The 17,092-nt window shown below is 38.9% G+C and overlaps 1 protein-coding gene across 2 annotated transcripts in view; it reads right to left on the reverse strand.

The window, feature by feature from the left end:
* Sobp (sine oculis binding protein homolog) overlaps window positions 1-17,092 on the reverse strand; it is a 176,956-nt gene that overhangs the window by 62,468 nt on the left and 97,396 nt on the right. Inside the window, exon 5 of one of the 2 annotated variants that reach the window (XM_070010952.1) lies at window positions 10,599-10,694. The exons of the other annotated variant lie outside the window; for it this stretch is intronic. Within the exon in view, the coding sequence (XP_069867053.1) occupies window positions 10,599-10,694 (96 nt within the window). The remainder of the gene's footprint in view (window positions 1-10,598; window positions 10,695-17,092) is intronic. 2 annotated transcript variants of the gene reach the window in all.

The raw sequence follows: 17,092 nt of genomic DNA on the forward strand, positions 1-17,092 counted from the left end.
GAAACATAGAGTGGTATAACACTACATAGAGTAGTATAACACTAGCAATTTTCTATCTAAGCAAGGTAAAAGTATGATTTATTTCAAGCCCAGCTTAGGTAAGGTCTCTCTTAATTGGCTCAGCATTTCGCTTACAAAAATGAACATTGCTAGATACAGTGGCTCACACCTGTAATCCAAGCTACATATAAGACATAGTATGGGTTTGGCTCTAGCCGAAAGTGTTGAAAGCATGGCTCATGTGGCAGAGTGCCCGCCTACTAAGTGTAAAGCCTTGGGTTCAAATCCCAATACTGCTCCACCCCCCTAAGAGGGAGAGAGACAGAGAGAGAGAGAGAGAATAAGACAGAGAGAGAGAGAGAGAGAGAGAGAGAGAGAGAGAGAGAGAGAGAGAGAGAGAGAGAGAGAGAGAGAGAGAGAGAGATGGAGAGACAGAGAGAGACAGAGACAGAGACAGAGGAGGAAGGAGAGGAGTCATGTATTAGCTCCAATGATGGTAAACTGTACAGCAGTAAAACACTCAGCCAAGCTAACCACAAAGGCTAACTCCCAGCTCTACAGCAGCAGCACCACCAGCAGCTATACAGTCCAGAACCAACTTTTTTTTTTTTGAGGGGGAGTTCTTTTGAGACAGGGTCTTGAATATAGTACAGGCTGGCCTTGAACTCATGATGTGGCCCAGATTGGCCACCCAGGTGCTGGAATTCAGGAGTGCACCATTGTGCTCAGAACCAAGTTTTAAACATTTCCTTTTTAGTTAGACTAAAATCTGGGAGCTAGGTTATTGCATGCAGTCATTTAACAAATAACCCTTGAGCACCTACCACCTACCTCCACAGTTCATTGAACCTATATCACCACTGGTTGTTAAGATGCCATTATTTTAATAGCACTAGGGAGACAGCACTGACAATTAAATGATGACAGGTCATCAATTATAATGTGACTCCCATTTCTGAGTTGTAAAATGTTGGGCTGGGGAACACATCTTAGAAGCCACAAAAACAATGTGGTGTGAAGCAAGCACTGCATCGGGGATCCAGCAGTGAACAGGGGAGACAGAGCTCCTGACTCACAGAGCTCACAGCCATGGGAGCCTTCTCTGGATTAGAGAATGGAACTGTCCTCTGAAAGAGGACTCAGTGCCTGGGTGTACATAAACATCCAACAGAAGAGAGCTTCTTCATGCCAAGAGAGCTCCCAGGAAAGACTGCTTCTGTAAACTAGAGTCATCAATGGACAAAAAAGAAAAAAAACTACCCAACCAGGAAAGACATTTGGAGTCAAAATGCAATGAGAAACTACACTATTATAAAGTCTTGTTTTCCAAGACCTGCTCATTTACAGCTTAATCTTGGGCTGCTATCTTCCTTCTTCCCTTTTAAAATTCCTTCTCACCACCTCCATCACCCCACACCCCCATATCCAATTTCCTTCCTCCCAGATCACTGACATATGTCATTTTTCTCAACTCCAAACATTTTTATACCTTTTCCCATTTTCTCCCAAGATAATTTCATTCACTTGCTCTTTTAACTATAAACCAAGAATATGGCTGAATATGATTAATTTAGTTCTGTGTGGTTACTTGTGCACTTTTACATTGATAATGGATATCCTATCCAGTTTCCTGGCTTGGCTTGATACATGACCTATGGTTTTCTGGAAGTCATTGGTGACAAACTCTCTTCAGTATTTTAGGAAATTGTTCAGTTCTAGCAATTAAAGAGAGGAAGCAGAATGTAACAGACACCTGACACCCATATGCTACCTTATGGCCCAAACTCTCAAAGGGAATAAATCAGTTCACTGAGGAATACAACTCTACTAAACCAAAAATAGCTGAAATCATTTTTAACAAGCTAAATAGACAGTTTATAGATTGGGATATCTTTGCCAGTTATACATCAAACAATGGACTAATATCCAAAATATACAAAGATCTTAAGAAACTAAGCCCTCAAAGAATCAACAACCCAATAAATAAATGGGCATATAAGCTAAATGCATATTTCTCAGAAGAAGTAAAAATGGCCAATAGACATGTGAAGAAATTCTCAACACCTCTGGAAATGCAAATCAAATAACATTGAGATTACATCTCACTCAGAATGACCATCAATAATACAAACAATTGGAAAATAGGGGAGAAAAAAGGAAGGTGTGATACTGAACAAGAAGCATTGTATTTATAACCTGATATATGGAATTGTAACCTTCTGTACCACAGGGTTACTGCATAATAATAACCATTATTTATTATTATGACAATAATAATAAAATAAAAACAATAACAGATGCTGGTGCAGATAGTTCCCACTGTTGGTAGGATTATAAACTTGTTCAATCACTCACTCTGCAAAGCAGTTGCAGATTCCTCAAAAAACTAAACATAGAAGCACTCTATGATCCAATAATTTTACCTCTGGGCATTTATCCAAAAGATTACAAACTAGGATATAGTAAAGCCACCAGCACAATCATATTCATTGCAGCACCATTTACCATAGCCTAAGAACAGAAACATCCTAGATGCCCTGCAATAGACAAATAGATCAAGAAAATATGGTATATATATATATATTTATTTATTTACATGTACACATATATGTATATTTACCATATATACATATACATACCACATATATATGTGTACATATACATATATGTATACCATATGGAATTTTACTTATCCATTAAGAAGAATGATACTATATCATTTCCAAAAAGGGGATGGGCCTGGAAAAAAAATGTTAAGTGAAGTAATTCAGATCCAAAGAGACAAAAGACAAATGTTTTCTTTCATATGTGGAAGCTAGAACTAATTTATAAATGTACTAGTAACCACTTTGAAGTTGCGTATAAATGTACACAAATGTATTAATTGAAATATGATATTTTCTGGAGAGAGTTCAAATTGTGCAATTCATTAAAAAGGCTAACATAGTCCAACAAAATGGTTATTTGAAAGGTGGGGGATAAATAAGGCCAACAAGAGCAGGCATACAAATGAAGAGAGGAAGGGGGAGAACGCAGTCATAAAATCAATGCATATCCTACAAAATTCAGAAAATGGAATGGAGGGGTAGGGTTGGGAGAGATGGGGAAGAATGATAAAAGGGGTGAAATCAGAAAGAAAAGATACATACTTTGGCTTGATTTCCCACAATTTATTATGTATTGGGAATTCTCCAACATTGATGTACCTTACTAATAGCTTACTCATAGATGTTCTTTGAGGCCTCAAAAGTTGACCAAGAATTTTTATTATAAAAATGATTCCAAACTAATTTCTTAATTACTTCAATCCTAGAGCTTGAAGTCTTTCTCTGGCCCCAGGGTAAAAAAATAAATAAATTATAAGACTTGCCCTAACCTGAGAAGGCAAGAGCAGTGCTGGCCTGCTCTCAGGACTGGGTATGTGGTTAGAGATGTGAGTCAGACCCCAGCTTTGGACCTGGCCACTGGATCACATCCCATCTCTTGAGGCAAGAAATGCATTTTCATAAGCGAAAACAACATCATCTACTTAGCAAGTTTAGATGAGAACAAAGGCCTATAAAGACCAAGTATGGGACTGGTTCACTGGAGAGTGCTCACGCAGAATAGTTGTCTCCTTTATATACACTATCAGGGGCCCGTTCATTGCTAATGAAGGTAATATTCTGATACAGATTAAATTTTCCTTTTTTTTTTTTTTTTGGACAGGGTCTTGATATGTAGTCTGGCTGACCTGAAATTCACTCAGTAGGCCCAGGTTGGCCTCTAATGAACAAATCCACCTTCCAAATGTTAGGATTACAATCACCGTTGAAGCCAATCTTCTAAGACGAATAATTTTACTATTACATGTTTAGGCAGGATGAAGAGGTCTCAGATTATGTAGAGCATATTCCTTGAGAGTTGTTTTTTTTGAAGGTTAGCTCCATGAATTAACTGTTTGTTTCTAACCTTATTCACAAGGAAACTGCACATGAAAAACTTTCAGATAATATATTAACTAATCCTATTAACTAGGTAGTCTTTGATGTGCCTGAAAGTAAGCAATTTTGGAGTAATAGTCATAATCATAGTAATAGTGATTAATTGGCAAATGCGTTTCCTAAGCTTTTTACAGGACCTTATTTATTTTTTATTTTTGCTTAAACTCAGGCCTAGGTTCTGTTCCTGAGCTTTTTTGCCCAAGGCTAGCACTCTACCACTTTGAGCCACAGCTTCACTTCTAATTTTTGAGTGCTTAATTGGAGATTAGTCTCTCACGTGGACTTTTGTGCCCTGGCTGGCTTCAAACTGCAACCCTCAGCTCTCAGCCTCCTGAGTAGCTAGGATTACAGGTGTGAGCTACCAGCACCCAGCTGATCTCATTTATTTAGACCTCACACACCAACCTTGTCAGATAGCTACTATTGTTATAGCCAAGGGCACAGATACAGAGATTCAATAATTTGCTCGAGGCCAAATAGCCAGTGGGTGGAGTTGCAGAAACCAAACTGAGAAAAACTGTTTTAACAGCCCACATTTTTTACTACAATACTAGAATAATCTTTTAGATTCTTCTTCAAAAATACTGTTTGGACACGACTACTATTTATTGAGCTTTTGCTATGTTTCAGGCATATGAAGTGCTTCAGATATATATGATCCTGTTTACTCTCCAAAACAATACTAATGAGATGGTTAGGTACTATATTTATCCTTGTATTGATAGAGACACTAGAAAGCAAGAAAGTTACCTGGTGAACAGCTGACATATATGAAAAGCAAAGGTTAGGACTTTGCTGTTATCTACCAAGCCACAAGGTGTGATTAGAAAAAACACATAGTCTCAGAGCTCTCTCCAGCTGTAAGAACTACTGGATGTACTGTGTCAGAAGCCAGAGTGAAAAACAAATCATTGTGCCTCAGACCTTCATGTGTTTGAAGCTAGAAAAGCAAACATCCACTAGTCTTCAACAAAGAAGCCTTCTAGGAAACAAGGGCCTCCAATCTAATAAAATTTCTTACCATCAAAAGCCCCTGTATTGGAGCAGACATTTCCTAGGTTACTTTTTCCACAAACAAACTAAAGAGTTAAAATAGGGTTTGCATGGTTGGGTAATCCACTTTGCACAAGGAGGAGGAAAGGGCCTAAACCACAAGACTATGACAAAAATGGGAGGAAAGAGGGGAGAGAGAGAGAGAGAGAGAGAGAGAGAGAGAGAGAGAGAGAGAGAGAGAGAGAGAGAGAGAGAGAGAGAGAGAGAGAGAGAGAGAGAAACATGTATGGAGAACAAAGAGAAGCCATGGCAGATGCAATAGGACAACTCAAGTAGCATCCACGTGTTTTGCTTGTGTTAACATAAAAATAATTGCTGGAGAGTCTAATTATGCCACTCCTGTTGGAATGACTAGAAATGGCATAGTCCAAGATTGATACTTTTATTCCCAGAGTGTGCTATTTGTCTAACAAAAATAATTCAGATCACTATGGGAGCACAAGACTAGCCACAGACTCCATAAATCTGGAGGGAAGATGGGGATAATGGTGAAAAAAGCCAGCTTTCTCTAGACAGCAAATAGATCACCCTACACCTCGGGACTATTACAATTACTATTTCATGGGATACAGTACAATATACATGCATATGTCCTATGATGTGTTTTTTACTATGATAAGAGTTTGTGTGTGTCACCATGAATTCGGACTTTCTATGACTGTGCTGTTCAGCTATAACATAAAAGTAACCATCTACATTCAAGTTGAATTTACAGCCTTTGGTTGGAAGAACAGTATTAAAGGGAACATATTACACCTATTTTGAAAAGCCTATTAAGTGTCAAATGAAATGTGGCAGTCCTTATCACCCTTTTAGGGTTCTCATGCTCTAGCAGGAAAGTTCTAGCAGTGTCAAATACAATGGCAATCCAGAATTTCCCTTTCATTGCTGAGATGGGCTAACATGTATTTATGGATTGAGCTTGCCTACAAGGAGATCTAGCCTTATGTTAAAAACAGATACATTTAGAGGCTGGGAGCAAAGAAGATTCGAGCCAACTCAGGTACTGTGCCCTTTACCTTTATGGCTTTCTGAATGTGTCTGACTGTCTGAAACTTACAGACTAAGAGCAGTATACAACCAATAGTCATTTGTTTTATGCATACATAACTCCCCAGATCCAACTCCCAATTGAGTTGGTATCAATGAAATCTCTAGCTAGAGAAGAGGAAGCTAAATTTTTTCTAAATCCTTCCCTTCTAAAAGAAAAACATATGCTCGTAATACTCTATCAAAAGAAGAAGGAGATAGAGGAAAAAGGGAAGCAAGATTAATCTTGAGTTGGTAATTCTTGAAACTGAGTTAAAGATACATGGGGGTACATTATACAATTCTTACTGCTCTAATTTTGTCTATGCTAAAAATAACTTTCCACAAATCTGCCACCAAATAGAACTATTCAGATGCAGACTCAACAGGATGATGCAGTTATTGGGACCCTTTGCAAATGGACTTGCCTGCCTGTCGACACTTTAGGTACTGTACAGTTGGCCAACTAAAATGCTAACCAAGGTGTAAAGCACCTGGCCTGCAATTTTCTACCTCTGGGCCTTTGCCCATTATATTTTCCTTTGCTTGAATTATCCCTTCCCTCACATGCCAGATGGAGCTATAAAAGTCTAACTCTTATAAAGCCTAGGGCAAAGGTATCCTCCTTTTGATCTTCAATGGCTGCACAAAGAAATAATCTCATCCTGCTCTTTATACCAGAACTTTGCTCATACTCTTGGGACACCACTCACTAAGTAGTAACATTCACAATCATAAGAAGAATAACTGCAGTTAATCTGGACTGACTATGTTAATCTGGTTTGCTATGTGCCAAGTGCTTTAAATATGTCATCATTTTCAATCCTTACAATAACTTCTAAAGTTACTGCCTTTTCTTATCACATATTTTACAGATGAAGATCGGAAGCTCAGAGAGGAGAGATCCAATAGGTCAACTATAAATCCAATGTGTTCTCAGATCAGATAGATCATGAAAATTTTGAAGACTTTTTATGGTCCTCAGTTATGAAGTCTAAGTTGGGCAACCTTTTGACCTTTTCACCTGAGAACTCACATGAGGAATACTACCATTCTGCATATACTTGCTCTTTCTACTAACTTATAAGCTCCTCAAGAAAGTGAGTATCTCTTTTTCTATCTCATGTCTCCATCTGCATTGTTTAATACAGCCTTATGTATAGAAGATGCCTGGGAAAGTGTTATTAACTGAATACCTCATTAATACAGACATTCCCACAGCTGAAGGAGTATAGCAAGTCTTCTAATTCCACCGGCCTGCCTCCACAAAGAAGTGAGGTAGAAAATGGCCCACAGAACAGCCAAAGCTCTCTCCTCCCCATCATCTCTGTTTACAAGGCCACAAAACAAAAATAGTTTTCATCTTCTCCTTACACTGGCATTGTAAGTGACCAGAAAGAATTCTTTTCTGTGCTATTTTTATTTAGTCTCCCAGCTGCGGGCTCCCTCCCACTCTCTCTGCAAAACACTTACCCTTATCAGCCCCAGGAAAAGCCATAGGGATTTGGGGCAATGACTTGGGAATCTGAAACTGAGAGCAAACTGATTTTCTCTTCTTTTATTTCTTTCAGGATTTCCTAGTCCTGGTTTCTCTTGAGCTGAACAGTATTACACTAGATGCTGGTATTCTGTGCTTCTAGTCTGGCCTTCCTCCCCAACACAGGTATTTTCTAGATGGGGTCTAAGAAAATGTGGGAAGCAGGCTCAGTGGTGTTTATTTTCTTCTCCCAAACCTCTCAACATCCCTCTTCTTTTAGCCGTAGGTCTTTTCCCTCCAAGGACCCATCTTATGCCCTATTTCTATAAGGACTTACCATTACCAAACTTTCAAGAATTGAAAATGAACCGGCTGATGAAAAGATGTGAACTCAAAATGGGCTTAAGGACCTCCGATCTCTCTAGCTCCTAATCCAATCCCACTTACTATAAACAATTTGTTTAGGGAAATAACAATAAAATAACAATAAAAAGATTAACAATGGAGTTAGTACAATTTCTAACTAAGGAGTCTTGGCCATCAAGCTAGATATCTTGTCATCTGTGTTGTAGATTAAGTATAAAGGCAAATATTACAGTTTGGGATAGCTTACAAGAAATCTACAGTTGCATGGCAGATTTTCCTATCAGTCAAGGCTTTCTTTGTGGGTACTTTCTGATTGTACACATACTTGTGCATTCCAGGCACTGATTTTACTTTGCTTTTCTTTAGGTTACTTAATATTCCTGCCTCTTCCAAGGAGCAGAGGGAGAGGAAGGCAGAGACATCCAAGAGTTAATAATAAAGTTGAGATAATGTCTTGACTACCTGGTCAGGGCACTCTCTGTCAGTGCCTGAGGCCATATCTGGAGACATGTGGTTATGTGCTCCAGATCAGCTGGGATCCCAGAAGAACTCTGTAGCCTCAATGCTTTCTCCTTCTTTCCCAACTGGCAGCTGTTCTGACTACAGTGAGCCATGCTAAAAGATGGCAGAACCACCCTTGAGCTAAAAAGGCACTTTGGAGTAGAACTTGCAATCTTCTCTGACAGATTCTCTCAAAATCTGCTCTAAGCTACACTAAGAAAACTCCAAGGACTTCCTATTTCTCTCTTCAGAATGAACAAATCTTTTTTTTTTTTTCTCACACGGAAGCATATAACTTCTCAAGGCTTCATAAGAGCCAAATGCCATCACGTCTCCTGTAGCTGAAAAAAAACTTAAATTTCTCCTTGGAGAAATAAGCATACTTGTGTTTTGTCTTTACTCTTCTTTTTCTTTTATCACAGGAAAATATGCTGAACAAAATAAAAGCACTTTAACAGTAACTAGGAGGATGAAGATTGTACCAAATCTGTCTAAAATACTGCCAACACGATGTTCTGTGTAAGCACAGCAATGATAAAACATCTATTTCCTCTAAAAATAAGTGGAAATGATGTTCACATATATTTTTTTACTTCCTTCAGTATAAATTGACCATAACTGGGATTCAAAAAATAGAAATAAATAAATCGAAAATAGAAAAAAACAATTGAAAATACAAAAATTAATAGAAAAAATTAAATATGGCACATCAGGCTCAACAATTTCTCTTTAACAATGGAAGCTACCCCACCAAAGCATTCTGATTCTCAAAACATAGCATAAATGGCTCTCTGACCTAGCCACAATTATGGAGAGAAAGATTAAAACTGAAATGAAAAGGGTTTCTCCAGAACAGGCAACACTAATGGGCAGTTGAAGAGCCCCTAAAATAAAATACCAGGTGAGTTAGCTTTTGACTCAAAAGATGGCATGTATTATAAGCAGTGAAACTGCTGGTGGATTGGTGGGTCTAGGAACTGCTCTTACAAGAAAGTAGCCCTATTGTACCTATGGAGACTGTGGCCAGGAATAGAAGGCTCTTGCTGTCAACATCTAGCTTCTGTGGCTAGAAAGGGTAAGACCTGTATTTTTCTCTCTTCTGCTGCTCTTTGGACCCTTTGTTTCTAATGAACAGTTGGTATTAGAACTGAATCCAAAGGCTATTACACATGGGACTTCCTAGTGCAGAGGCCTGGCAGAGCTAAACTGAATCTGGCCAAAAAACTGAACAGAAATTAAACTACCTCAAAATATAACAACTGAGCATCCTCATTCTCTTCCCCTGTTTTCATTTAGTTGTAGCAAATGTTTTGCTTTAAATGCAATTGAAAAGGAAAAGAACATTTAGGGACAACATAGCTAGATTCCTCACAAAGCTTCGCTTTTCAAAAGCAGCGCTTGAAGCTCTAAATAAATGACAATTCATTTTCTGTTTACTTTAGGTAAACAGAAAATGCATTGCGGAGCACTCATTTTCAAAAGCTAATCAAGAACATTAGGTCCCAACAGATTCATTTAATAGAAATATAATAGGCATTCCTACTCGCTTTTCATCTTGTCTCGCTGTAAATGCTAAAATGAACAGCAAATTAACCCTGCGTTGGAACCGAGTTTGTGTCACAGCTGATGCCCTCTTTCTCACGATTCGTAAACAGCCCCCCATTCTGTCACTGCTTTGACTCCTTATGCAGAGGAGAGACGACCAGGCTTGGCAAGGGACTCGAGCAATACTTGAACTCTAAAGGGAGTACTGCGTGTCAAGTCTGCTATCTTTTCTAGCAGAACAAAATATTACAACAGTTGTCTCCTACAATAGTGCACAATTAGGATGTAGGAGGAGGGGTGGGGTGAGGTTTTTGTTGTTTGTTTGTTTTCCCAAAGCTACATATATCAAGTGTCTTTATATTTTTAACTTTACTAGCCATTCTCCAAGAGGCTTCTTATAAACTACTATATAAAACAAGCTGATAAATACAGGGCCATTCAAGCTCTATCATCAGAAAAGATTTGCAAACAGTTTGAGACCTTATAATTAATAGTCAGTGATATCAAAATTAGCATTTAGAACTCTATACAGGAAAAAACTATAATATTTCATAAATTATGTTATCACGAACAAACCCTTTCAAAAACTGTTTTCACTGTGCTAAAGTAACATTCTAGACTTGTTGTAAGTATATTATTCTTACAAGTAGTTCGCAGTTATTCTTGAAGGCAAGCCTTGGAGTTTCCTTAGCATAGTGCTGCTGGGGAAAATTTTCAGCATGTCCATCTTCATCTCTAGCCTGAAGGGAAATATAATGGCCTATTTAGGGACTTACAAATAATGGAAGAAGAAAAAAAAAGCTAAAAGCATAACAGCTCAGATCATTAAACAAACGGGAATCCAGAAATAACAACATCATTAAGAAGTTTGTTTAAATACGCAGTACGCCTTTTAGATATCAAAATTTGGGATTTTTTTTCTTTACGTTGTTTAGTCTTAACGTGCAAATTCACTTGTGGGGTAATATTTAAAATAGCATAAAGCAAACCCAAATCAACTAATTTTGTTGGAAATTACCACCACTTTACTCTTCTAGTGCACAACACACTGTTCATTGCACATTTAAGATTATATGACATACATACGTATTTAAACTTTTTTTGGCATGCTTAAGCAATCTCTAGATAATGCACTTTTAAGAAATTCTAATAGCAAGGCCATAAGAAAAGCAATTTGCATCATTATATCTTGCATTGTAATACTATTAGAGATAAACTGATTCCTCTCAATTTTTAAACAAAGATCTGAAAGGAGCGATGATCTAGTAAGAACAATGATTCTTCAATCAAATGCAGTAAAAACTAGATTTAATTAAGAAGCTGCATTAAAGTTACTGGTTATTTTGATCTACACTGTTAATTAAGAAAGCTGAAGTTTAAATGGAGACATTAACAGAACCCATTAGCAATACCACTGGCATACAGTCTTCTCTTTCTAATCTCCATCCATTTCTGGTTTGGAGTTGGCATGCAGGCAGAGGTAGGTAGAAGGGGCGTGTCTGCAGCACACTCATTAGACCATTCATTAGAGTGACACTTGCACTCTGGCTCTGCTCTCATCTCTTCTTAGTCCTAACTGCTCTCTCTCTCTCTCTCTCTCTCTCTCTCTCTCTCTCTCTCTCTCTCTCTCTCTCTCTCTCTCTCTCTCTCTCTCTCTCTCTCTCTCTTTCTCTCTCTCTCTCTTTCCTGGCCTCCTGAAATTCACAGCTGAGCTGTCTCCCTCACATATGGCTTGCATATAATTATGCATATTCCATTTTGCACTGCATTAAAATGATGAGCTCCTGGCTCCCTGCCAGCTGATTTTTAAAAGCCCCAGTGAAGTTGGAAAAAGGAGAGAAACACAGGGAGAGGCACAGGAAGCAGCAGGTAGTTCTGTCTGCTGTCTCTTTAGATAAAATGTATGTCTGGCACCAAGGGAACAGCTGAGAACTACCTGTTGTGATGTATGGGCTGAGGGGGCGAAAGACAATGCTCATAGTCGGTGGCATACAGATGACAATGCTTATGGGTTGTTTTCCTTCTGCCCTGCTGAGTGGCACTCAGATGTCCCCAGCTACCCATGGAATGTCATTTTAGAGAGGCATAGATGTTTTGCACACATGAGAATGAATCGTTTATTTTTAATAAAGATCTCTGCTACTTATTGCAGGGAGGAAGCGGGATGGAATTTGGTTGTGGAATGTCATAGGCAGTAATAGTTGAATTTGTGGGGGGATTGAGATCATTCTGCCTTCATTTCAGTTTTGAGATTTTTGAACATCTCTGGGACTTGGTGCCTTTTTATTGTGCCCTTTTCCCTTATCAAATCAGAGTAAAATAAAAATGACATTACAGGATTGGCAATGTGTGACGGGGGGGGGGGGAAAGTGAGTGTTGTGCATGTCCAGTGGCTGTCAAGATGACTGAAACCAGCAATGGTTTTTCTCAGAGCTCCAGAACTACTCTTCAGTTACTTTTTTTTTTTGTCAGTCGTGGGGCTTGAACTCTGGGTTTAGGTGCTGTCCTTGTACTCTTCAGCTCAAGGTGAGCGCTCTACTGCTTGAGCCACAGTGCCACTTCTGGTTTTCTAGTGATTTATTGGAGATAAGATTCTCAGGGACTTTCCTGCCTGGGCTGGCTTTGAATCGCAATCCTCAGATCTCAGCCTCCTGAGTAGCTAGGATTACAGGTGTGAGCCACTGGCGCCCGTATTCTGCAGTTACTTTTGAGTGCAGGACCACATAGTTCGAAGAAGACCCATTTTAAACCCTAGCTGGTGGAGGGATCAGTGGAGTGTAGAAACAAAAAGAGATTTTAAGAAAGCTGTAAGCTACATGTAAATGGAGTGTACAATATTAGATTCTTCTTAACAAAAACTTCAAGCCACTGTGAGAAGTCTAGGTCTTTTAAAGGAAGGGATTCTATTTCCTCATTCAAATTCTACCATGTCCATCCTGTGATTTACTTTTAGCTGACACTTTACGAACATTTAAGTGAAGGGAAAAAAAATGTCAGGATAGTACGTAGATCCTGCCATAAACAATTCTGTAGAAAAATGCCACCTCAAAATATGTTAAATTCCATTTATGTTTTTGGTTGGTCATGGGGCTTGAACTCTGGGCATGGGCACTGTCCTTCAGCTCTTCAGCTCAAGGCAAGTGCTCTACCACTTGAGCCACAGCACCACTTCCAGTTTTCTGGTGGTTAATTGAGATAAGTCTCATGGACTTTCCTGCTTGGGCTGGCTTTGAACCACAATTCTCAGATCTCAGCTGCCTTAGTAGCTAGGATTATATGCGTGAGCCACCCATGCCCGGAAAATATGTTAAATTCTGTGGTAGGTTTATTATATTCCTGATGAACCATGATACATATGCTTGTAAGACCGATTTGCATAGAGTTTACAAGGGCTACTATTTACATATGTATGCCTATATTCAATATATATATGTGTATCTTGTGTATAAATATTCATAAGGTAGAATATGTTTATTATGCATGTTCTATGTATACACATTCATACACACCAGATGCCTAAGGCTATTTTCAACATTAGTTGCAAAAATACATTTATTCTGCTTACATGTTAAGGTGCTCACAATGCTTTTCATGCATTTAAAGCACAAAAATATCCCATTATCTAAGATTTGAATGTGCTTTATAAGTTTCATATAAAGCCTCATAATTTCTGAGGTTATATTAAGCAGCAGTGGAAAAGAAAGGAGAGGAGGACTGGAGGAGACTGGAAAGTAAAGAGAGGAAGCCAGAAACTTGCTTCTTTTCTGAGCTGTTATGTTCACATCTGCATCAAACTCTCATGGCCCTGGGCCCTTTGACACCTAAACTGACTCCAGAGTCCAAGAAATTATCTCTTCTCGCTGTTGTCTGTTCCCATCAATGGCACAGAAATGGAAAGTACACAAAGTTCAAGGAGCTCAGACCATTGCTGACACACATCTGACCAGTGTAACCTATTTTTTGTTCTGAAGTTTTATAATGTAAAATTTTGAATCACTATTATAGAACTAAGTGTATATACTGAGGTATTCATCTGAGGCAATAATTCTCTATCGTGGCTACATATTAGAATCATGGGCGATGTTTTCTCTTTTAACCTAGTGGTCCCCTACCTTCCAGGATTCTGATTTAATTGGTACAGAGTGTGGTCTGGACATGAGTATTTTTGTGCTTAAGAAAAAAAAAAATCCCAGGTGATTGCAATGGACACACAGGGCTGGGAACTACTGATGTAAGAAGAGAATCCACAGGTATCCATAGAACGAATACTGGACAGAACTACTGTTGTGCTAGGAGGACTTGGATTTGACCCCCAAGGTGGCTCTTATCCTAAAGATTCAAGACCTCATCTGAAGAGCTGCAATATTTCTCATTATCTTTCTCTTTGTTTCTTAGTGTGTGGTATGACAAAGACTTGAAGAAAGGCCTTCAAAAAGGCCTTCTTGAATCTTTCTAATTAAAACCAGCATGTCCCTTCTGCTCTCTCTTGACTTGTCACAGTTGCAGTGCTGCAGCCATTGGTGTGATTTCTCTCTCGCCCCGAGCTGCAAGCTCAGGGAGGACAGAGCTGGTTATAGTTCCCACCATTGTCTCTAGCCAGTGCTTGTGCCTAGTGAGTATCCTTAAAGAAAGAGTTCTAGCATCATTCCACAGCTACTTTAAGGAAGCTCAGAGAGGAATGAATAACAGCTGCCTTCAGTGTGTTGGAAACAACTTTGTGTCTGTCAATGTCTGTCCTTCAGCGAACAGACGGGTAGGAGCTCTGCCCAGCACCAGGTGTCTGAGGGCCATGTTATATTGAACCTATACAAATCTCCTTAACTTTTAATCATTTTGGAATGTTTTATAACCTCTTATATATTGAGGACAGTGGCTTATTCTACATCTGCCTCATTTGGGGTGCCAGACAATGACTTAACGGGGAGAAGAGGGGTTACACAGAGAGAGCCAATTCCCCCTGAAGGGCGGGGCATGTGCACACTGAAACTGTTTAGAATCACTGGCTCATGATAATAACATAAGGCAGACCAACTTTTAGCCAGTTTTATGATTGTTTTTTAAATTCACTCCAGACTATGCATTCTTTAATTGCTTGCCTAAAGTAGACCACCCTACTGGTGGCTCTTGGCACCCAATTGAGCCGGGAGAACTGTATTAATGTCTGACTTTGTTCTGGGGCATGACAAGTTTTGAAAGAAGGAATCTCAAGACACTTCATCATGAACTAAGTCTCTCCATGTGTCTTATTCACAACAGCTTTATCCCAAGGAATGTGCTAGATATTTACACCACTACTGGGAAATGCAAATAGAAGGCATTCTTTGTGCATTTTACAACAAATATGTAATGACAAATGTGAGTGTCAGGCCAAAGGTACTTTTGTCATCTGTTGTTCTAAGAAAATTTCACTTTTTGCCATGACAGGAAAAAAAAAATCCATCACTGAAACTACAAGGGAATTTCCCATCTTTGTTGACAATCATGCATGTTTGCTTGCTTTTGTTTTTGTTTTTGTTTTGAGACAGCATCTTGCTATATAACCCAGGTTTGTCTTTACCTTCTACCTCTTGAATGTTGGGGTTACAGGTGTGAGCCACTATACCAAGTTGCATGCATCAATTTTCATGCCATGTCTAGCTTTAATGTAAATATTAGGTTACATTAATAATTTAGGCTAATTGTCTATTTCAAAACCTCTGTCTCTAACTTTATAGTTACTTCTTTGCCTATGAATCAATACTTTTTTTTTGACAATAAACTTCAATTCTTTGAAAAACCTACTTCTTCCTTTGGGGCAAGATCAGCAATTCTTTCTCTTCTGGACAACACCTTTAGAGAAGATGGAACATTTTAGAAACAAATCCATTTGTCTATCCCAGAAAAGTGCCATGTCTCTGGCTCAACAGAAGAATTAACATTGTTGTCATATAAGTGGAAAGAAAATTAAGCTTCAGAGTTATGCTTTCCTGTGATGAATGGGAGCATTTAGTTGGGTGTTATTATGATGTCAGGATTTCTTTAGAAAACAGGAACAGTTTTACCTGAAGTCAGAGCCAGGGCAGTGAGGCAGAGGGTCCCAACTCAGCCTTCCTAAACTGCAGCAGATACAGCTGTGGCACCCTACAGTCATTACCAGACTTAGAAACACCAAAAATAGTACATCTCAACGTTGTGGGAACAGGTTTAGAGATGAGGGTTTATACAGAAAAATAAAGACAAATCTTAATTTCATAGTTTATAACTACTTTTTGGACCAGAAGTAATATAGTTTCTTTCTAAAATTGAAGGTAAAGAACGAAGATACCATTTTAGTGAATGCTTGGAGCTTTGTTTTCTGGTAGTCCGTTTCTAGTCTACCTGTCCTTTCTCAAATGCTTACACACATGGTCTTCAGGAAGCTCAGAGAGGAATAAACAACAGCTACACGTACTGCATTTTGGTGTGTTTTGAACACATTTGTGAAGGCAAGGTCGGCTAGTGTCTGTTCTTCAGGGAACACCTAGGAGCTCTGTCCAGACAAGGCTGCCCCTGGCTGTCATGACACAGAAGGTCTCAGGGTGGCTTCTTGTTCTCCCTTGAGTTACTTACAACCTAGTTGCTCTCATCACAGTAGCACAGATCCTCCTGACTGAATACACAATTCTGGGTTTCTTGTCTTGTATATCATTTTTTAAATTGTATGTATTGGTTATGTCTGTATTCAGACAAATGTTCCTTTAGGAAGCCATCCGTGAACATTTCCTCCCAGTTCTAATCTGAGCTCTGTGCCCTCAGTCTCCGTATATATTTTCATTCTAACTAACTAACTATTGCATTGTATATTGCATTGTATAGTGACCATCAGTGTTTGTTCTGCTTCTTCCCCTCAACCCAACTTCCGTGAATCATCAGGGTCAATGAGTGTAAAACTGGGTTCTGTTCACCTGTAAATCTCCAGAACCTGGTCTAGCATATCACATATTATTAGAGATCAATGAATGAATGGCCAAACAAATGAATAGGTTGCTGTTCTTGAACTCTAATACTAAACTTTCTACTGAACAGGACTCAGTCCTGAACTAGTGGGTTCTTTCCATATTTGAGTCTCAGCATTCTTAACTGGACCTTCTCTTACTAATCCAACTGCCCAACACTTGTT

This window comes from Dipodomys merriami, unplaced genomic scaffold, assembly GCF_024711535.1.
Source record: "Dipodomys merriami isolate MVZ:Mamm:240054 unplaced genomic scaffold, mDipMer1.0.p SCAF_8, whole genome shotgun sequence".
In the NCBI taxonomy this organism is placed as follows: domain Eukaryota; kingdom Metazoa; phylum Chordata; class Mammalia; order Rodentia; family Heteromyidae; genus Dipodomys; species Dipodomys merriami.